Source organism: Cetorhinus maximus, unplaced genomic scaffold (genome assembly GCF_964194155.1).
Source record: "Cetorhinus maximus unplaced genomic scaffold, sCetMax3.hap1.1 HAP1_SCAFFOLD_226, whole genome shotgun sequence".
Taxonomy (NCBI): domain Eukaryota; kingdom Metazoa; phylum Chordata; class Chondrichthyes; order Lamniformes; family Cetorhinidae; genus Cetorhinus; species Cetorhinus maximus.
In genome coordinates, this window is record NW_027596195.1 from 607,842 (window position 1) to 629,950 (window position 22,109).

Sequence of the window (22,109 nt, forward strand, 5' to 3'; positions counted from 1 at the left end):
AGTCTGCTCCGCCATTCAATGATACCATGGCTGATCTGATCCTCCTCACCTCCACTTTCCTGCCTTTTATCCATAACCCTTGATTCCCTTACTGATTAAAAATCTGTTTATCTCAGCCTTGAATATACTTAATGACCCAGCCTCTACAGGCCTCTGCAGTAAAGAATTCCACAGATTGACCACCCTCTGAGAGAAGAAATTCCTCCTCGTCTCTGGTTTAAATGGGCGACCCCTTACTCTGAGATTATGCCCTCTGGTCCTAGACTCTCCCACAAGGGGAAACAACCTCTCAGCATCTACCTTGTCAAGCCCCCTAAGAAACTTATATGTTTCAATAAGGTCGCCTCTCATTCTTCTAAACCCCAATGAGTACAGGCCCAACCGACTCAACCTCTCCTCATAAGAAAATCCCTCCATCCCTGGGGTCAACCTAGTGAACCTTTTCTGGACTGCCTCCAATGCCAGTATATCTTTTCTTAGATAAGGGGACCAAAACTGTTCACAGTATTCTAGGTGAGGTCTAACTAGCGCCTTGTATCGTTTTAGCAAGACTTCCCTATTTTTATACTCCACTCCCTTTGAAATAAAGGCCAACATTCCATTTGCCTTCCCTATTACCTGCTGAACTTGTATGTTAGCTTTTTGTGATTCATGCACGAGGACCCCCATATCTCTCTGTGCTGCAGCTTTCTGCAGTCTTTCTCCATTTAAATAATATTCAGCTCCTCTATTCTTCCTGCCAAAGTGCATAACCTCACACTTCCCACATTATATTCCATCGGCCACTTGTTTGCCCACTCACTTAACCTGTCTATATCCCTCTGTGGACTCTTTGTGTCATCCTCACCACTTGCCTTCCCACCTATTTTCATGTCATCGGCAAACTTGGCAATAGTACATTCCTGTCCCTCATCCAAGTCGTTAATATATATTGTAAACAATTGTGGCCCCAGCACTGATCGCTGTGGCACTCCACTGGTTACAGGTTGCCATCCTGAAAATGCCCCCCCGTATCCCAACTCTCTGTCTTCTATTCGTTAGCCAGTCCTCTATCCATGCTGATATACTCCTCCCAACACCATGGGCTCTTATCTTATAAAGTAGCCTTATGTCTGGTACCTTAACCTTTTGCCTTTTGGAAACCCAAATATATTACATCTACTGGTTCCCCTTTATCTATCCTGCTTGTTACCTCCACAAAGAATTCTAATAAATTTGTCAAGGAATGATTACCCCTTCATGAAGCCATGCTGACTCTGCTTGATTAGGTTATGCATTTCTAAATGCTCTGCTACAACATCCTTTATAACAGACTCCAGTGTTTGCCCAACGACACATGTTAAGCTAACTGGCCGATAGTTACCTGTTTCCCCCGAGGCCTGAGCAGGGTCACATTTTCAGACATCGTTCCCCCCTGCACCTGAACTCCTACCGCCAGCTTGAAAATGGAGGCTGGGTGGGAAATGGCCCTTAAGTGGTCGACAGTTGGCTACTTAAGGGCCTCAGCTGGGGCTAGGGAGGAGTGGGGGGTGGTTGTGGGCGGGCCTGCCTTTGGCTCACCCGCCCCGGCGTAAAATTGCGAGGACTCCGGGGCGTGAGGGAACCTAACCTAACGGAACCGACAAAACGTTCCGGCCGCCATCGCTCCGCCCACCCCAACCCCTGCCCACAAACCCACCGGCGGGGGAACATCAAATCACACCCGTTGAGTTTAAAAGTGATTTAGTTAAGTCCGAAACTAGGGCGTTAATTCCCAAAAAAAAAAACCACCCACCCCCCCAGCAAAACTGCACAGGTGCGAGGGGGCGAGTTGGTCAAGGTAGATTGGGAAAAAACCACTTTGAAAGGTACGGCAGGGGACAAGCCATCACTCGCGTTTAAAGCGTTAATGCATAAATTGGGACAAATAAACATTCCTTCAAAGACCCGCCCACAGGTCAAAGTGCTCAAACCCGCAGCAAGGAAGGCAGCTTAAAGACAGCATTAGGTCAAAAAGAAGAGGCTCTCGCAGGTGCTGCCGGAAAGGGCGGTAAAGCTTGAAGGTGAGGAGGGTTTTGGTGGAGGTCGGCAAAGGAGGACCGAGGGAGCGGTGAGGGAGGAGAAGCGAGGCCACGAGGACAGATGATCAAGAGGCACAGCAGCAGAGGCAGAAGAGGTGACCAAAAGCGAGGGCGGGCCCAGCAGGGGCAGAGGCAGGCGAATTTATCACGGGGAGTGAACAGGCGGCCAGAAGCATCGAACATGTCATTTGCATCTGTCTGCACGGTTGAAGACAGCTGGGCGGGGGGGGGGGAACCTTCGGAAATAAAAGTGGAACCCAGGGTCTGCCAAGAACGAGGAACCCGAAGAAATCGGTATGAGGGGGGAACTTTCTCCCCGTCGGCCGGTCTGGAGCGGGGCGCGGGGCCGATCGCCACCCGCAAATGGGCTGCGCGCCGCCATTTTACGTGGGCGGGTCGATTAAGGCCCGTCCGGCGTGAGGCGTACCCGGTAGCGCTGAGCGACCTGGGACCGGGGGGGGGGGGGAGGTGGGGTAGGGAGGAGGGAGAGTCGGAGTCTGTGCTCTTTCATGCGCACAAAAGAGCGCAGAAATCAGGACTGCCTCAGGGGGAATGAATGAAGTTAAATTTGAAACTTCACGGTGAGAAAAGGTACAAAAAAAATCATTGTCGCATGTCCCCTCACACGAGCGTCACACGAGCTGGGACCTGTTTACCAAGCGTTTAAAAAATATTTATTAATTTAGTAAGCCCTTCATGAAACCTCATCCCGCCCGTGGTAACCCGGGCCTGTCGCCAGGGAGCGAGACCCGCCCGCCCCCATCTCCCCTCACCAAGATGGCCGCCTCCCCGCGCCCCGTTCCCTGACCAAGCCCCGCCTTCCCCTCCACAAGATGGTGGCGGCCGGCTGCTTGGGTAACCCGGACCTGTCGCTGGGGAGCGAGACCCGCCCGCCCCCATCTCCCCTCACCAAGATGGCCGCCTCCCCGCGCCCCGCTCCCTGGCCAAGCCCCGCCTTCCCCTCCGCAAGATGGCGGCAGTCGGGGCCGGTCACCGGGGAGGTTAGCCCCGCCTCCCCAATCCACCCAGACTCCCGCTGGCAAGACCCAGGGGCCAGTAAGCCCGCTCCCCCTCCGGGCCTGTTGCCACGGAGCCCATGAGGGGCGGAGACAGGTGAAATTATAACGGAGGATAAATAAATGGCAGAGGCATGAAACAAATATCTGCCTTCACAGTGGAAGACACAAAAAACATTGTGGGAATAACACAGGGGGGGGCGGGGGGAAGGGTCTAATGAAATCGGCCATCCTTACCCTGAGTCTGGCTCTACACGTGACTCCAGACCCTCCCACGGCCATGTGGTTGACTCTTAACTGCACACCCCCACCGCCCCCCCACCCCAACGCCTCTGAAATGGCCGAACGAGCCCCACCCGGTTCAAGGGGCAATTAGGGATGGGGGAGGGCAACAAATGCCGGGGCCTCATCGGTGACGCCCACGTCCCGTGAAAGAATTTTTGGAAAGACTGGTTTTGACCTTCCAGAATTCCTCCGGTTCTAGATCGGTGCAAGGGTTGGAAAGCAACAAACACAAACTCGCTCTAAGGCCACAAGACGTTGGAGCAGAGGTAGGCCATTCGGCCCATCCGGCCTGCCCTGCCATTCCGTGAGATCATCACGGCTGATCTGATCTGATAAATCCTCAATTCCTCTTTCCTGCCTTTCCCCCACCCCCACCCCCCTCCCCCCCACCTCCCCATAACCCTTGATTCCCTTACTGGTTATTCATTTTAACGTCTGTCTTCATTCGCAAGGCACTGTCCCATTTGTTGACGCCATACCTTTAATTCCACACCGTCCCTTTAATTGCCCCGCCCCTTTAACCAGACACTGCCCCTTTAAATGCCTGCCCGCGGCTTATCTCTCCCGCAGCAGCCACAGCTTTGCTCCCGCTCTTTGCTGTTTTCTTTTTCTCTCTCCCTCGCTTTTTTCTTTGAACCTACCGGACCCCAGCAGCGGATGGACGGAGACGGGTTGGGAGATGCAGGGAGAAGGTCAGGGAGAAGATGGGGAGCCATAGGCCGGTTAGCCTAATATCGGTATGAGGCAAAATGATAAAATCTATCATCAGGGAGCGGGGAACAGGACACCTAGGAAATCACGGCCTGATTAACCAGAGTCAACGCGGATTTACGATAGGGGAACCCGTTTGTTTTCTCAGGCCGGGACTGAGAGGGTAGATAAGGGAGAACCAGTGGATGTAATGCATTTAGATTTTCCAAAAAAAAAAAAGCATTTAATAATTTAATAATAACCAGGAGAGGTCGATACTCAAAATTAGGTCTCATGGGGTGGCGGGAGGGATCGGGGTGAAGTAGTAGCGTGGTTTGAGGAGTGGCTAATGGGCAGAAATCAGAGAGTAGGAATAAAGGGGGGATTTTCAGGTCGGCAGACTGTAACTTGCAGGACACGGAAGGGATCAGAGCTTGGGCCTTGGCTATTTACGCTCTATAAGGGCAGGATTTTTTGCTGAGTGGGCGGGCGGGCGCCACTATGGGAGTCAGACCTTTTGACCGGGGGGGGGGGGGGGGGGGGGGGGGGTGCGGGTGCCCAATGTTATAGGGGGCTGCTGATGAAGGCGACCCAGCTCCTCTCTTCCCACCCAAGGCCCTGAACGAAGGTTTATTTTCAGGCTTCCCCCCCCCACCAACCCCCACCACCCACCCCACCCCCCTTGCCCCTGAACTCCTCCCGCCAGCCTGAAAACGGAGGCTGGGCGGGAAACGGCCCTGAAGTGGCCAATAATTGGCCACCTAGGCTTCGCCTGAGGCCTTGGCCTCGCCCGAGGCCTAGCCCGTCCGAGAGTAAGACTGGGGAAGGGGTGGGGGGGGGGGGGGGGGGGGGGTGGGGTGGAGACGGGGATGGGCCGAGAGCCTGGGCGGCAGGACTGTCTGGGAAATCTCACGGTCACCATCCCTGCCTCGAAACCCGCCGGCAGGGGAACGAAAAACTCTGCCCGCACCACCCCCCCACCCCCCCGCCATGTAACACATCCAACTTTACTGGCGACACAAAGTAAGCGGTGAGGAGAAGCCAAAGAGGCTGCTTGAGGAACAGACAGGCTCGGGTGAGCGGGCGAGGATGTGGCAAGATGGGATGTAATGCGGCGGAAGGATGTGAAGTGCCAACACCCTGGGGGGGGGGCGACCATTGACCAGAAACCGAACCAGGCCAGCCATATAAACACTGCGGCTACAAGAGTGGGTCCGAGAGGCTGGGAATCCTGCGGAGAGTCACTCACCTCCTGACTCCCCCCACAAAGCCTGTCCACCATCTACAAGGCACAAGTCAGGAGTGCGATGGAATGCTCTCCGTCCCCCTCGCGAGGAACCCGGTTTTAGAGAATTCGAAGGACATTGAATTTTGGACGCTCTTCCTCCCGAGTTATTTTTTAAAAGTTTGCAATATTAACTGGGGGCTGTGAGCATGCCATTCATCAATAAGCACAGTGAGAGAGGAAACACTGGAGGGACTGGCAACCTTGAAGGTGGATAAATCGCCAGGGCCGGATAGATTGTATCCCAGGCTGTTGAAGGAAGCCGGGGAGGAAATAGCGGATGCCCTGAGGATCATTTTCCGATCCTCACTGGATACAGGCGAGGCACCAGAGGATTGGAGGGCTGCGAGCGTGGTACCGTTATTTAAAAAAGGGTGCGAGGGGGGATAGGCCAGAAAATGATAGGCCGGTCAGTCTGACTTCGGTGGTGGACAAATGATTGGAATCAATTCTGAGGGACAGGGTAAACCGTCACTTAAAAAGGCACAAGTTGATCAGGGGTAGTCAGCATGGTTTTGTGAGGGGAAAATCTTGTCTTATTAACTTAATCAGATTTTTTGAGAAAGTGACAAGGAGGATTGATGAGGGTAGCGCAGTGGATGTTGTCTACCTGGAGTTCAGTAAGGCATCTGACAAGGTCCCACATGGCCGACTAGTCAGGAAAGTGAGATCTCATGGGATACAGGGGAAGGTGGTGAGTTGGATCCAAAATTGACTCAGTGACAGGGAACAAAGGGTTGTGGTCGATGGATGTTTTTGCGAATGGAAAACGGTTTCCAGTGGCGTTCCACATGGCCCAGTGTTGGGGCCCTTGCTCTTTGCTGTATATATTAATGATTTGGACTTAAATGTGGGAGGTATGATTGGGAAATTTGCAGATGACACAACAATTGGCCGTGTAGTTGACAGTGAAGAAGATAGCTGTCGACTCCAGAATGATATCAATGGTTTGGTTGGGTGGGCGGAGAAGTGGCAAATGGAATTCAATCCGGAGAAGTGTGAGGTAATGCATTGGGGGGGGTGCAAACAAAGACAGGGAATACTCAATAAATGGAAAGTTATTGAGAGGGGTTGAGGAAGTGAGAGACCTTGGCGTGCATGTCCACAGATCCTTGAAGGTGGCAGGACAGGTGGACAAAGTGGTCAAGGGAGCTTATGGAACGCTTTCCTTTATTGGGGCAAGGTATTGAATACGAAAGCAGGGATGTAGCGCCGGAGCTGTATAAAACGCTGGTTAGGCCACAGCTGGAATTTTGTGTTCAGTTCTGGTCACCACATTACAGGAAGGATATAACAGCTCTGGAGGGAGTACAGAGGAGATTTACATGAATGTTGCCAGGGCTTGAAAATTGCAGCTATGATAAGAGATTGAACAGGCTGGGGTTATTTTCCTTAGAACAGTGGAGGCTCGGGGGTGACCTAATTGAGGTGTACAAAATTATGGGGGGGCCTAGATAGGGTCGACAGGAAAGCCTTGTTTCCCCCTAGTGGAGGGGTCAATTACCAGGGGGCATAGATTTAAGGTGATTGGTAGAAGGATTGGAGGGGACATGAGGAAAAACTTTTTCACCCAGAGGGTGGTGGGCATCTGGAATTCACTGCCTAAGTTGGTGGTTGAGGCTGAAACGCTCAACTCATGTAAGAGATACCTGGATCTGTATCTGAAGTGCTGTAACCTGCAAGGCTATGGACCAGGTGCTGGAAAGTGGGATTAAAATAAGCGGCTAGTTTCTTTTTTCTTTTTCTGGCCGGTGCAGTCATGATGGGCTGAATGGCCTCTTTCTGCACCTTAACTTTTCTATGGTTCTATGGTTCTATGGTCAAGGAACCATGGGTCAAGATAGATGTCCAACGAGGAACACCTCATGAGAGAAAAGATTATTTGTAAATCCAAGTTGACAAAGAAGTGTCGCTGCCAGACTAAAGGCTCTTGCTGATTGGTTAAAAACACCTGGCCTAAGAGAAGTATTTTAGTCTTTGAAACACTCAGTCAGAGAGAGTGCGTGTGTGTGAAGCAGGCGGAAAGAAAAGACTCTCTCTTTCCCTCACCTTTGTGTTATATGCAGTCGAGAGGGAGTTAAACTTTCCTCGGAACCCACACCTTTGTGTTATATGCAGTCGAGAGGGAGTTAAACTTTCCTCAGAAACACCTCATCGGAATAAATCATCTGTCTTTTTTGAAAGCCTACAAAGTTGTGATAAGGAAGAGTCATCAAGGACAGTTTCACAAGAAAATCCCTCTGAAAGAACTTCCAGACCCATTGTGACCAGAATTCAGTTAGATCAACAGCATCGAGATCTTTGCAAATTTTATCTTTTGAAATGGAATGCTCCCATCCTCCAGCCTCTGGAGGGGACTGTGTTTCTTTTGTGGTTGTGGGTGACTGTAAGGGGGTTCGAATATCTGTTTTTTAAAAAAGAGGGAAAAATCTTTACAGTTCTAAACAACTTGTATGTTAAGCAGTTTATTAACTTGTTTTTATTTGCTTTATAATGAATTAATATTTTTTGTGCTTACGGAAAGAAGCCTGGTTCGAGTATTTTTAATGATGGGAATAACAGTATCAAAGGGTAACAATTAGCCAATTTTGTGGGTGAATTAAACATTTAAACTATTGTTACGACCTGTGGAGTAGTGGGGCTAGAATTAACTGCGCACTCCTCCCATCCTGATCCGAAACAGCCTGGATGAGTGCAGCTCCAACAACAGTCAAGAAGCTCGACACCATCTGGGACAAAGCAGTCTGCTTGATTGGCACCCCATCCACCACCTTAAACATTCACAACCTCCACCACAAATGCACAGTGGCAGCAGTGTGTACTATGAGACGAACTGCAGCAACTTGTCAAGCCTCCTTTGACAGCACCTTCCAAAACTGCAACCCTGACTGCTCGGTATCTGATGTTTGATGACTGTCCTTGTGAATAGACCTGGTCCATGCCCAAAATGCAGCAAGCTCTGGACAATATCCAGGCTTTGGGCTGACAAGTGGCAAGTAACATGCATGCCTTACAAGTGCCAGGCAATGACCATCTCCAACAAGAGAGAATCCAACCATTGCCCCTTGATGTTCAATGGCATTATCATCACTGAATCCCCCCCACTATCAACATCCTAGGGGTTACCATTGACCAGAAATTAATCTGGACCAGCCATATAAATACTGTGGCTACAAGAGCAGGTCAGAGGCTGGGGATCCTGCAGAGAGTAACTCACCTCCTAACTCCTCAAAGCCTGTCCACCATCTACAAGGCACAAGTCAGGAGTGTGATGGAATTTCCCCAATTGCCTGGATGAGTGTGGCTCCCACAACACTTGAGAAGTTTGACACCACAGCCCCGCTTGATCAGCACCCCATCCACAAACATTCACTCCCTCCACCACCGACGCACAATAGCAGCAGTGTGTGTACCATCTACAAGATGCACTGCAGGGACTCACCAAGGCTCCTTAGACAGTACCTTCCAAACCCACAACCCCTACCATTTAGAAGGACAAGGGCAGCAGACACACGGGGAACACCACCAACTGCCAAGTTCCCCTCTGAGCCACTCACCATCCTGACTTGGAAGTATATCGGCCGTCCCTTCACTGTCGCCAGGTCAAAATCCTGGAACTCCCTCCCTAACAGCACGGTGGGTGTACCGTACACCACACGGACTGCAGCGGTTCAAGGCAGCGGCTCACCCACCACCTTCTCAAGGGGCAGTTCAGGGTGGACAATAAATGCTGGCCCAGCTAGCGATGCCCACGTCCCGTGAACAAATGAGAAAAAAAAACATTATCTGCTTTGGTTGGAAGAAAAACTGAATACAGTAGTTTTCGAATGGCGGGAGGCTGAGAAATTGCATTTGATGACCTGGGTGTCCTTGTACACGAATCATAGAAAGTTAACATACAGGTACAGCAAGCAATTAGGAAGACAAGTGGGATGTTGTCCTTGATTGCAAAGGGATTGGAGTGCATGAATAAGAAAGCCTTGCCACTAATGCACATGTCTTTGGTCCCAGATCTAAAAAAATGGATTGACTTACCTCAAAGGGAGGTTCATTAGATTGGTCCCTGGGATGGGAGGCTTCCCCGCTGATGAAAGATTGAGTAAATCGGGCCTGCTTTCTCCCGATTTTAGAGGAATGAGAGGTGACCTCGTTGAAATATGTAAGATTCGGAGGGGGCTTGACGAGGGTAGTCACTGAGATATTGTTTCCCACTTGCCCCCCTCCCTCCACCCCACCGGCTGGGGAAACTAGAACGTGGGCTGACAGGGTCACGATGAGGGAGGCGGCCATTTTGGGACACAGGTGAGGAGGAATCTCTTCACTCAGAGGGTTACGAAGGTTAGGAAGTCTCTACCACCCAACCTCACCCCCCCCCCACCACTCCCCTCCCCCAGGGCTGCGACTCCTTGAACTCTTAAGGGAATCGAGGGCTAAGGGGCTCAGGCAGGAAAGCGGAATTGAGGTCGGCCCACCTCGCTGAACGGTGAGGCAGGTTGGGTGACCCGCTCCCATGTTCTTATGGTACCCCTCGGAGCGGGAGTGAGGGGGGGGGGGGGGGTGGGGGTGGGGGGTGCGGTGAGGGGGTGGGGCTGCACCGGAAGATGAGGACAGCCGGCGGGATTCGAGGGCAATTCGCCAAACCCGAAATTCGAAAGAGCCGGCCCCAGCGGCGGCGGCCTCGACGACGGCTGTCGTCGGGTGGTGGTCGCCAGGGCACACCCGGCCCGCTCGTGTTCCCCCCCCCCCCCCCCCCCCGCAACCTTTAGGGAAAGGGAGACCCGCCGGCCCCTTACCCGGTCTGGGCCCGACACGTGACTCCAGGCCCCTCTCCCTCCCTCCCTCCCTCCCTCCACAGCCAAGCGCGGGTTGGCCCTTAACTCGCCCCCTCCGAATTGACCGGGCGAACCCCACTCCGTTCGAGGGGGCGATTAGGGATGGGCCAGGGGCACGTGGCGAGATAGGAGGGGCGTAGGCCCGAAGCCTTGAATGTGTGTCGAAGCAACACATCGAATAGGGAGGGGGTATTGATCATTCCATACCAAAAAAATAAATAAAAATTATTGCATGCATTGCCCTGACTTTGTCTTTTTCTTTTCTTTTGTTTTCTCTGTGTCTGTGTTGCTTTTTCTTTGTGCCATGTTCCACTTACAGAAGCTGTCAGGACGAGGTGATGGTCAGTCCTCAATCCATGGTGCAGGTCTCCACTCGGCCACTGAGTCACCATGGTGATGCCTGCAGCACGTGCCGCCCCCGTCCCGCCTCATTGTGACGCGGTGGACCCCGGGTGGGGGTGGTGGGCAAAGCCCGCGCCGCGCATGCTCACTCCGCGCCCTGGCACGCTGGGACTTGTAGTCCCGCCCTTCCGGGACTACAGGCCCCGGCGAGCCTTGCGCCCCTCGGCGGCCTGCGCACCCTGGCCGGGCCTCTGCTTTCCACCGCCGCACGCGGTGCCATTGGAGTGACTGTTTCCACACCCATCCCACCCCACCCCCAACCGCAATTCATTCAGGGGGTGCGGGCCCATTCATTGCTCATCCCTAATTGCCCCTGCGATGAAAAGGCTTGCATTTATTATGGAGAGCAGACTCATAGCATGGTCTTTGGCACCCCTGCCCAATTGCTAACATCGTGGTGCACTGGAAATAATGATGGTGATTCCTTGAGCAATGTGGCTCCAGACCCACGGCGATGTGGTTGACTCTTGAAGTGCCCACTGCAATGGCCCAGAAAGCCACTCAGTTCAAGAGGACAAGGAGGGATGGGCAACAAATGCTGGGGCCTCGCCAGCGATGCCCACACTCCATGAAAGGATACCACAAAATGATCGAGTTGTGGAACGGTTACAGAACAGAGGGAGACCATTCGGCCCATCCCGCCAGTGCCCGCCCTCGGTGGGAGCGACTCACCGAGCCCCACTCCCTCGCCTACTCCCTGTCGCCCCCGCAAATGTTTTCAGGCTTTCGATTCCCCTTTGAAAACCAGTTTTGAATCTGCCTCCACGACAATATCAGTTAGCACATTCCAGATCCCAACCACTCGCAGCATGAACAAGGTTTCCCTTCTGTTGCATCTGTGTCCTTGGGTTCTTACCAACTCTACAGGTCCCTGTATTTGGTCTCTCAGCATAATTGCTGCCAATTGCTTTGACTACTGCCCACTCCTCTATTCTTCCCCCTAGTCTCGATATAGATTCCTCAACCAGTAATTGCTGCTTGGGGCATATGCATTGGCAAATGGAATGTTGTCCTTTACTCCAGGGGAAATGGAATATAAAAGTAGGAAAGCTTTACTGCAGCCATGCAAGCCATTGGTGAGGCCACATCTGGAATACTGTGTAGAGTTTCTGTCTCCTTATTTGAAAATAGATATAATTAGTAGCAGTTCAGAGAAGGTTCACTCGACCCATTCCTGGGATGAGGGGCTTACCTAATTAGGAAAGGTTGAACAGGTTGGGTCTATACCCATTGGATTAGAAGAATGAGGGGTGATCTTATTGAAATATATAAGATCCTGAAGGGAATTGATAGGGTAGATACCGGGAGGTTGTTCTCCCTTGTGGGAGAGACTGGAGTCAGGGGACACAGCTTAAGAATAAGAGGTCTACCATTTAAGACCAAGATGAGGAGAATTTTTTTTTTCTCTGTCAGGGGGTCATTAGTCTTTGGAATCACCCTCCCCAGAGAGCAGTGGAGGCCGGGTCATTGAATGTATTCAAGGCTGAGTTTGACAGATTTTTGATCTCCAAGGGAGTCGAGGGTTATGGGGTGGGGGGGGGTGGGGCAGGTGGCAAAGTGGAGTTGAGACCACAACCAGATCAGCCACAATCTCATTGAACGGTGGAGCAGGCTAGATGGGCCGAATGGCCAACTCCTGCTCCTAGGTCCTGCGTTCCATTGGAGGAATTTCTTCTCTCAGACGGTGGTCAGTCTGTGGAATTCTCTTCCCCAGAGAGCAGTGGAGGCTGGGTCACTGGATATATTCGAGGCTGAGTTAGACAGGTTTTTGATTGATGAGGGGGTCGAGAGTTATGGGAGGTGGGGAGGGGTGTGGATAGGCAGGAAAATGGAGTTGAGGGTACAGTCAGATCAGCCACGATCTTATCGAATGGGGGGAGCAGGCTCGAGGGGCTGAATGGCTTCCTCCTGCTTCTAATTCTTGTTTGCTTAAGAACAGGGAAGGGTATTGGGAGGTGTGAAAATTCTGAGGGTCATTGATGGAGTGAACCATGATGTTTTTATTAAGAAGATTAACATTAAGATCCAATAGTAATATCTTCAATTGGTAATAGTGGTTGTTGGAGATGGGGGGGAAGAATTGGGAGCAGCCATGTTCCTTTCAGGCACGTGACTTCCTGGAGCCAGCACTTCCCGCCTTGACGGCATGACTAAGAGGCGCACCTTGATTGACGTGGCCGGCTGACCAATAGAGGCCAAAGAGGGCACGGTGGGCGGAACCAGCGGCGGTGGGGGCGGGGCCTTCCTGGGCAGCGGCCAATGAGAGTGGGGCAGGCGATTCCACTCGAAGTCGCGGCCCACGAGGGGCCGGTGGACGGGGACAGTGTTGGCGGGCGTGGCCTGAAGGAGAGCAGCCAATGGGACAACAGCAGGCTGGGCCATTGGCGGCAGGCGGGCGGGTCCGGAGGTGGTGGTGGTGGGCGGGGACATCGCGGGCAGTGTCCAATCGAGTCGCGGTGGGCGGTGTTACAGGAGGAGGGCGGGGCTTCCACGCGCCAGCGAAAAACGGAGCGGCGCTGGGCGTGGTCAGTGACGGTGGGCGGGCTCAGCGTTGCAGAACTGAGGGGGAGGAGTCACAGTGGGGAGGCGGGGCTGACCGGACTGTGACCATTCGGGGTGGGTGTACAGTGGCGAAAAGGGGCCAGGCCTTCCATGGCAGCGAACGGATTGGGCGGGGTCAGGGGTGGTTGTTGGGGGGCGGGGTCAGGGGTTGTTGTTGGGGGGCGGGGTCAGGGGTGGTTGTTGGGGTGTCGGGGGGCGGCCGTGGGCGGCGCGCTTTAGCGGAGGCAGTGACCAATCGGGCAGTGGTGGGGGCGGGGTCAGTGAACAATCGGCGCGGTCAGTAACGGCGGGGGCGGGGCTTGTCGGGCAGCGACAAGCGGGTGGTCGGTCTTTGGGGGGGGCGGGGCCGGAGTCGGGGTGGGTGTTGTGGTGGTGGTGGTGGCAGTTGGAAGGCAGTGACCAATCGGGGCCAGGTGGGCGGGGCTTCCTCCGCGGGCAGTGACCAATCGGGGTGGGATGGGCGGGGTGCGGGTTTGGAGGGGCGGGGCTTCCATCGGGAGGGTTGGCGGAGTGGGGTAGGAGGAGGAGGAGGCAGCCGCTCGGCCATTTTGTGCAGCCAGCCCAGGCTGAGGGCCGAGGGGGTGAGTGCGGCCTTTTTAACCTCCCAGCTTCTCCCCAACCCGTCTCCGTCCATCCGCTCTGGGGTTGCAGAAAAACAGAGGGGGGGAGAGAGAAAAGAAAACAAACAAGCAGCAGGAGCAAGGATGTGGTTGCTGTGGGAGACATTTAAAGGGGCAGTGTCAAGGGACGGGGCCATTAAAGGGGAGGTGTGGAATTAAAAGTATGGCGTCAAAAAATGGGACAGTGCCTTGCAATTGAAGGCAGACATTAAAATGAAAGGCAGATTTTTGATCAGCAAGGGAATCAAGGGGGTGGTGATGGTGGAAAGGCAGGAAAGTGGAGTTGAGGATTGTCAGATCAGCCAAGCCGAGTTGAATGGCGGAGCAGACTGGATGGGCCGAATGGCCAACTTCTGCTCCCACCTGTTATGGGGCTGTGGCTGAAAAGGCACGGGCAGTTAATTGATCTGCGGTTTGTGTGGTTGGAAGGGGCTGGGGTTGGGGGGGGGGTGGGAAACGACATCTGATTGAAGGGATCGGAAGAAGTGAAGGAGGTGGGGGTGGGGGGGAGCGGGTGGTGTTTGGTTAAAGGGATGAGGCCATTAGAGGGGTGGTGAGGCATCGAAGGTGACTAAAGGGGCTGCACGCGATTAAAGGGGCGTTGAGACTCGAGGTAAAATTAGATCTCGGGAATTGAAGGGGCGATGCGTGATTGAAGGGGTGGGGATAATTAAAGGGGCATTGTGATCGAACAAAAGGGGCTGGGGCAATTAAAGGGATGGCGTGGGGATAAAAAGGTGTGGAGTGGAGAAAGGGCCAGTGGGGGGGGAGCAAATGAGAATGGGCAATTAGTTTGGATGTGTGATTAAAGGGGTGGTAAAAATCAAAGGGATGGTCTGGCATAAAGGTATCGGGTAACTAAAGTGACAGTATGTCATTAAAGGGGCATTTGTGGCCAAGAGGGCAGGGTAATTCAAAGAAGAGTGTGATTTAAAGGAATGGGTGCAATTAAAGGGACAGTGTGATCAATTAAAGGGATGGGGATTTTAAAAGGTTGGCACGGAATGAAAGGTTGGGGTAAATAATGGGAGCGGGTATAGGATTAAAGGGGCGTTGTGGCGCGAAGGGATTGGTTAACTCAAAGGGTAGTGTGCAATTAAAGGGGTGGTGCGGAGTAAAAGGTTTGGGGGGGGTAAATAAAGGGGCAGTGTGTGCTGTGAAAGGGCTGGGTGATTAAGGGGCAACTTGTGATTAAAGGGGGGTTGGGAATCCGTGGAAAAATACAATTAAAGGGACAGCGCTGGATTGGGCAGTACGTGTGTGTTATGAACGAGCAGGGTGTGCGATTAACAAAGTTGTTATTAACTCATTTAGTGGGGCAGCTTGTGTATTTGAAGAAAAAATGGTGTCTCTGGAGACGGTATTATTAAAGGGGCAATTTGTGTGCTTAATGGGCAATTGAAGGTTCAGTCTGTGTAAAGGGTCTTGCCCTCTCTGACACTGATGGTATCATATTTCAAAACAAGAATGTCTGTATTTCCCTGGGGTAGGGCATTTAAAGTGACCTCATCTCCCATGGCCTGGTCGTGACTTGGCTAAAGGAACAGTGCTGCTTGCGGGCGGGGGGGGGGGATTGTGGTGATAGAGATTTAAAGGGACAGGCTCTCTTGCTTGCCCACAGTTGGGAGCCTTCCTGTTTACAGTTGCCCCCCGCCCCCCCATACCAAAAGCCTTGTGGTTGAACCTCAACCATGTCCGACCCATCTCCTGCACCTCTGCCCTCACCCCTTCAACCCCCCCCCCCCCCCCCCACCTCCCAGAACCATGATAGGCCCCCCCTTGTCCTCACTTTTCACCCCACCAGCCTCGGCGTACAAAGGAACATCCTCCGCCAACTCCAGCATGATGCCACCACCAGACACATCTTCCCCTCGCCGTTCCCCGCCCCTGTCGTGTCAGCATTCTGTAGGGGCCGTTCCCTCCGGGACACCCTGGTCCACTCCTCCATCACCCCCTACACCTCAACCCTCTCCCGCGGCACCTTCCCATGCAACCGCAGAAGATGCAACACCTGCCCCTTTACTTCCCTTCTCCTCACCGTCCAAGGGCCCAAACGCTCCTTTCAAGTGAAGCAGCATTTCACTTGCACTTCCCTCAATTTAGTCTACTGCATTCGCTGCTCCCAATGCGGTCTCCTCTACACTGGAGAGACCAAACGCAGACTGGGTGGCCGCTTTGCTGAACACCTTCGGTCTGTCCACAAGCATGACCCAGACCTCCCTGTCGCTTGCCATTTCAACACCCCACCCTGCTCTCATGCCCACATGTCCGTCCTTGGCTTGCTGCATTGTTCCAGTGAAGCTCAACGCAAACTGGAGGAACAGCACCTCATCTTCCGACGAGGCACTTAACAGCCTTCCGGACTTAACACAGTTCAACAACTTCAGACCATGAACTCTGCTCTATCCTCACCCCTTTTATAATCCCCCTTTTTAAATTATTTTTATTTTTTTTTGCTCATTTAGTTTCATGTTTATTCATTGTTTTATCCCCCTTTTTCCATCCTTTTTCCCCACCACTGCCACCTCCCCCCACCCCACCCCTACAGGGCCATCTGTTACTTGTTCCGCGTTGTTCTTTCACACAATGCTACCTTGTTTTGCTATTATCACATTCTGCTTTCTTACCTTTCTGCCACTATCAGCACCTCCTTTAGTCCTTAACACTACCATTAACACCCCCTTTGTCCTTTTGTCCATGACATATAACATATTTGTCAATCTCTCCTTTGCCCCCACCTATCGCTGGCCTTCTATTCAGCTCCCCCCCCCTCCCCCCCACCCAAAACACTATTAATTTCATCACATTTCTACTTCTCCTTAGCTCTAATGAAGGACCATACGGACTCGAAACGTTAACTCTGTCCCTCTCTCCACAGGTGCTGCCAGACCTGCTGAGTTTTCCCGGCATTTTCTGTTTTTATTTCAGATTTCCAGCACCCGCTGCATTTTACTTTCACGACCAAAAAGCTTGCCCGGTTTCCGGGTGCCAGCCTTTCTGGGACAATCTCCGGCCTTGAATTTGGCCGAAAGGAGAGACAAGTTGCCGAAGCTTATCGTCTTGCGCTCGTCGGGACAAACAAAAGAATGCCAAATTTCAAAGGATCACGACAATTTGTATACCGCAGGAGAAAAGGGTGCTGATTGGTCGGCAATGATTGGCTGAGGTGTTGCCATGGAGGAAGCAAGGGGGAGCCCTAGGCTCCCCGAGCTCCTGGGTAATTCAAAGAAGGCGTCAGGCTCGAACATATTCCTCTTGTTTGCAGAGAACGGGTCGCTACGTGCGAATGTGCGTCACTTCTAGCAAGCGTAAATGAGCCACTTCACGAGCTCGAGCGATTATCTTAAATCGGTTGTTGGTGTAGCTATCGGCACACTCAGGATTGATCAGCGAGTGCTGTCTAACCGCGGAATCACATCAAACCGCTGCCATTTTGTTTCGGGGTTTTGCAAGCGCGGGCTTGCAAAAAGTTGACTTGCCAGACATTCAGCACCCTCTCCTCCTGCGCCGGTGTAAATTGTTGGGGGGGATCCTTTGAAACTTGGCACTCCTGCGTTTGTCCCGGCGCGTAAAGGCTGCGGCGACACATCCCTCTTCCCAGCAACGTTCAAGCCCTGCACTCCCGAGAATCTCCACAGTCGGCTGAAGCCCCTGGCCCTGTTGTTGTTGTTTCCAAACAACTCGGAGCCCTTGCCGGGAGTGGCGGGGAGTGAGGGAATGCGGCACGGCCCGGGGTGCTGTATCTCTCGGGCGTGCCGTTAAAGCCGAGGTTCCCGTCCGCCCCCCCCCCCCCCCCCCCACTCCCCCCCTTATCGGGCGGGTGTAAAAGGCTGTGGTATGGGAAGAAGAGCAGGGAAGGCTAAGGTAGGATGCGTTCGGAGGTGTCAAAAAAATGACCAGGAAGGCTTTGATTAGAGTAAATGAGGTGAAACTGTTCCCGACGACTCTCTTTTTAACGCAGCGATTTGTTGTGACCTGGAACACGCCGCCTGAAAGGGCGGGCGGAAGCAGATTCAGCAGTAACTTTCAAAAAAGGGAATTGGCAATAAATTTACAGGGCTTTCGGGAGAGCGCAGCGCGATCAATTGGGTAGCTCCTAGAGAAAGAGAGAGAATAGAGACAGCGCAGGCACTGTGGGCTGAGTGGCCTCCTCTTGTTCTGTGACACTCTATGAAGGGCAAGGTGGGGGTGGTGGGGAGTTCTGTCTGGTGTCCCTAGGGTCAGTATTTGCCCTTCAAGCCACCATCTCTAATGGGCCCATCCACACTCATCAGGGCTTAGAGGAACGAGAGGCGACCTCGTTGAAATTTGTCAGGGGGGAAGATCATGTCTAACAAATTTGGCTGAACTTTTCGAGGAGGTGGCTGGGTGTGTAGATGAGGGTAGTGCAGTCGATGTAGCCTACGTGGACTTCAGTAAGGCTTTCGACAAGGTCCCGCGTGGGAGATTGGTCAAGGAGGTAAGAGCCCATGGGATCCAGGGCAATTTGGCAAATTGGTTCCTGAATTGGCTTCGTGGCAGGAGGCAGCGGGTGATGGTCGAAGGTCGTTTTTGCGTTTGGAAGCCTGTGACGAGTGGTGTAGCGCAGGGATCGGTGCTGGGACCCTTGCTGTTTGTCATGTACATTAATGAGTTAGGCGTGAATATAGGAGGTATGATCAGTAAGTTCGCAGATGACACAAAAATTGGTAGTATCGTACATAGTGAGGAGGAAAGCCTTAGATTACAGGACGATATAGATGGACTGATAGGATGGGCAGAGCAGTGGCAAATGGAATTTAACCCTGAGAAGTGTGAGGTGATGCATTTTGGGAGGACTAACGCGGCAAGGGAGTACACAATGAATGGTCGGACCCTAGGAAGTGTAGAGGATCAGAGGGACCTTGGTGTGCATGTCCGTAGATTCCTGAAGGCAGCAGCGCAGGTAGATAAGGTGGGTAAGAAGGCCTAGGGGGTACCTGCCTTTATTAGCCGAGGCATCGAACATAAGAGCTGGGAGGTTCTGTTGGAGCTGTGTAAAACGCTAGTTAGGCCACAGCTGGAGTACTGTGTGCAGTTCTGGTCGCCACACTGTAGGAAGGATGTGATTGCACAGGAGAGGGTGCGGAGGAGATTCACCAGGATATTGCCTGGGCTGGAGCGTTTCAGCTATGAAGAGAGACTGGATAGGCTGAGGTTGTTTTCCTTGGAGCAGAGAGGGCTGAAAGGGGACCTGATAAGAGGTGTACAAAATTATGGGGGGGGGGCATAGATAGGGTAGATAGGAAGAAACTTTTCCTCTTAGTGGAGGTGTCAATAAGCAGAGGGCATAGAATTAAGGTAAGGGGCAGGAGGTTTGGAAGGGATTTAAGGGAAATTTTTTTTCACCCAGAGGGTGGTTGGAATCTGGAAGACGCTGCCCGAGGGGGGTGGTAGAAGCAGGAACCCTCAACATTTAAGAAGCATTTAGTTGAGCACTTGAAACACCACAGCATACAGGGCTACGGGCCAAGTGCAGGAAAATGGGATTAGAATAGATAGGTGCTTGATGGCCAGCACAGACACGATGGGCCGAAGGGCCTGTTTCTGTGCTGCGTAACTTTGTGACCCTGACTCTATGAAATAGATAAGATCGTGGGGAGAGGGGTGGGGGTGGTGGTGGTGGTTTTGACAGGGTGGATGCTGAGAGGATGTTCCCCCCCCCTCATGCGGCGGGGTGGGGGGCACAGTTTAAAAATAAGGTGGGGGGGGTCTCCCATCGAAGAGGGAGACGAGGAGGAATTTCTTCTCTCCGAGGGGGGGTCAGTCTGTGGGATTCTCTCTCCCCCAGAGAGCGGAGGAGGCCGGATCACTGAATATATCCGAGGCCGAGTTAGACAGAGTTTCGATCGACGAAGGGGTCGAGGATTATGGGGGGAGGGTGTCGAGGGTTATGGAGGGAGGGGACAGGCAGGAAAGTGGAGCCAAGGCCACAATCGGATCAGCCACGATCTTATCGAATGGGAGGGGGCGGGGGGGAGCAGGCTCGAGGGGCCGAAAGGCCTCCTCCCACTCCCGACCGGGCCTGCGTCGAATTGCCGGCCGTGGGACCTTTCGGCGCACGAGCTGGTTCGGTGAGCGACTGTGCGTCGCCGATGGGGCAGGCGCTTTGGGAGGGGATGCCTGAGGCGGGGAGAGGAGCTGTACCAACGCAAGTCACGTCTGTTTTGTTTCCCCCCCCTCTCTTCCCCCACCCCTCCCCCACCCACCGTGGTGACTCCTGGCGTCTACAGGTAACCAGACGCGTGCGCGCGCACGCCGCCGAGGGGACTAGAACCGAGGGACCCACCCGCTCGATCGCTCCCGACCGCTCCCGAGATGGGCGACCCCAGCCTGTGAACGACATGGACGGCTGAGCCGGGAGAGGGCTGGTGGGGGGGGAGGAAAGCTCCGGACGGTGGGCCGAAGATCGGAAACGCCGGTGCGACCGGGGCAGGGGGCGGTGGGGGTCGGCGGGGGGTGGGGTGTGTGGGGAAGGAAAAGCGCGGAGACGAGACGCGCGGGCAGCCCAGCTTTGTCACCCGAGGAAGCGCCCGTGGCGCAAGTGGCGGCGGTGGTGGTGGTGGTGGTGGTGCCGGGGTTGGTGGGGATGGACGGGGTCGAGGCGGAGGGCGGCTCCCCTTACTGCTGTGCGGAGTGCGGGGCCGGTTTTGGCCGCCCGTCGGAGCTGGAGGCCCACGCCTGCGACAGAGAGGAGGAGGAGGAGGGTGACGGCGGTCAAGGGCGGCCCTTTGCCTGCCTGGAGTGCGGCAAGCGGTTCGCGCACTCCTCCACCCTGCTGAGCCACCGGCACACCCACACCGGGGAGCGGCCGTTCGCCTGTGCCGTCTGCGGCAAGAGCTTCGCCCGCTCCTTCAGCCTGCTGACCCACCGGCGGGTCCACACCGGCGAGCGGCCCTTCACCTGCGCCGTGTGCGGCAAGGGCTTCACCCAGTCCTGCAACCTGCTGAGCCACCGGCGGGTCCACACCGACGAGCGGCCCTTCCCCTGCGGCCAGTGCGGCAAGCGCTTCCGGGTCTCCAGCAGCCTGGCCCGGCACCGGCGCGTCCACACCGGCGAGCGGCCCTTCCCCTGCCCGGTCTGCGGGATGGGCTTCACCCAGTCCTCCCACCTCCTGGCGCACCGGCGGGTGCACACGGGCGCCGGGCCCTTCGCCTGCTCCGTCTGCGGCATGGGCTTCACCCACTCGTCCAGCCTGCTGACCCACCAGCGGGTCCACACCGGCGAGCGGCCCTACACCTGCGCCGTCTGCGGCAAGGGCTTCACCCAGTCCTCCAACCTCATGACCCACCAGCGGGTCCACACCGGCGAGCGCCCCTTCCGCTGCGGGCAGTGCGGCAAGCGCTTCAAGGTCTCCTCCCACCTGCTGCGGCACCAGCGCGTCCACACCACCGAGCGCCGGCCCCCGACCGGGGGGCCCGGCGACGACGAGGCGGCGGCGCAGCCCACCCTGAGCCCCGCCTGACGAGGGGCTGCGCCCCGGTCGACCATTTTCCACCGGGGGGGTTCCGGCATTCAGTGAGGGCGTGGGTGGCTGGGGGTGCTGGCGGTGGTACAAAGGGGGTGGGGGACCCCTTCCGCCCGAAGTTAAATAAATCTTTCCTTTCACGCCACCCCGCCCCCTAATTGCCACGCGTCTCCAAGGGGCTGTGAGGGAGCGCGGCTGTGGTTTGAATGCTTTGTGTACACCTCGAAATAAACCTGCTTTGTTTCAAACGCACACAAGACGGGCGAGTGGACTTTCCTTTGTGCGCGCGATGGCTGCAGCTCTTGCGGTGGGGGGGAGGCGGCGGTGGGGTAGCGTGGGCAGGTAGGTGGGGTAGCGTGGGTATCCCCACCCGAATGTTTGGCCCCGGGCGAGGCTGTGTTTCCCCCCAGGCGGCAACAAGTCCCAGTGGGAGCCCTGAGGAGTCGGGGCCCGTTTTAACCGGGGCAGACAGTCCGCAGAGTCTGCTTGAAGGGAGCCTCCGCGAACTGCAGCAGCTTCTCCCGATTGGAGCGGGCTTATTTGGCCTGCGCAAGGCAGTTGTGTGGATGCTAGTTAATGCAGTGCAAGTAGTGTGTCTAAAAGCAGTCCCAATCCCTTCCAGCCTGGCGGGCTCAAGGAGTGATTGATGGGATGGGGGGGGGTAAGGGATGGGCGCGGGCGGGGTGCTTGATGGTGGGGGGAGCAATGGGCATTGGAATACTATCCTCTGAACAGGGGGGGAAAGGTGGTAACCCCAGGCTACTGTAATACAAACCAGATGGAGAGGCCAGGAAGGGGGTATAAATGGGGAAAGGGCATAAGTGGGTATAAATGGGGCATTAAGAGATTATAAATGGGGCACCACTGGGGT

The 22,109-nt window shown here is 54.5% G+C and overlaps 1 protein-coding gene across 1 annotated transcript; it reads left to right on the forward strand.

Annotated features, from left to right (window-relative positions):
- The first annotated feature begins 20,141 nt into the window (after positions 1–20,141).
- On the forward strand, positions 20,142–21,485 carry LOC144673059 (uncharacterized). The gene has a single exon (XM_078535057.1). It carries the CDS (start codon positions 20,360–20,362, stop codon positions 21,233–21,235), a length of 876 nt encoding a protein of 291 aa, XP_078391183.1. The 5' UTR covers positions 20,142–20,359; the 3' UTR covers positions 21,236–21,485.
- The last annotated feature ends 624 nt before the right edge of the window (positions 21,486–22,109 follow it).

Bases quoted from the DNA above. Each gene is read 5' to 3' on its own strand.
- LOC144673059 (XM_078535057.1), top strand. From the start codon at position 20,360: ATGGACGGGGTCGAGGCGGAGGGCGGCTCCCCTTACTGCTGTGCGGAG.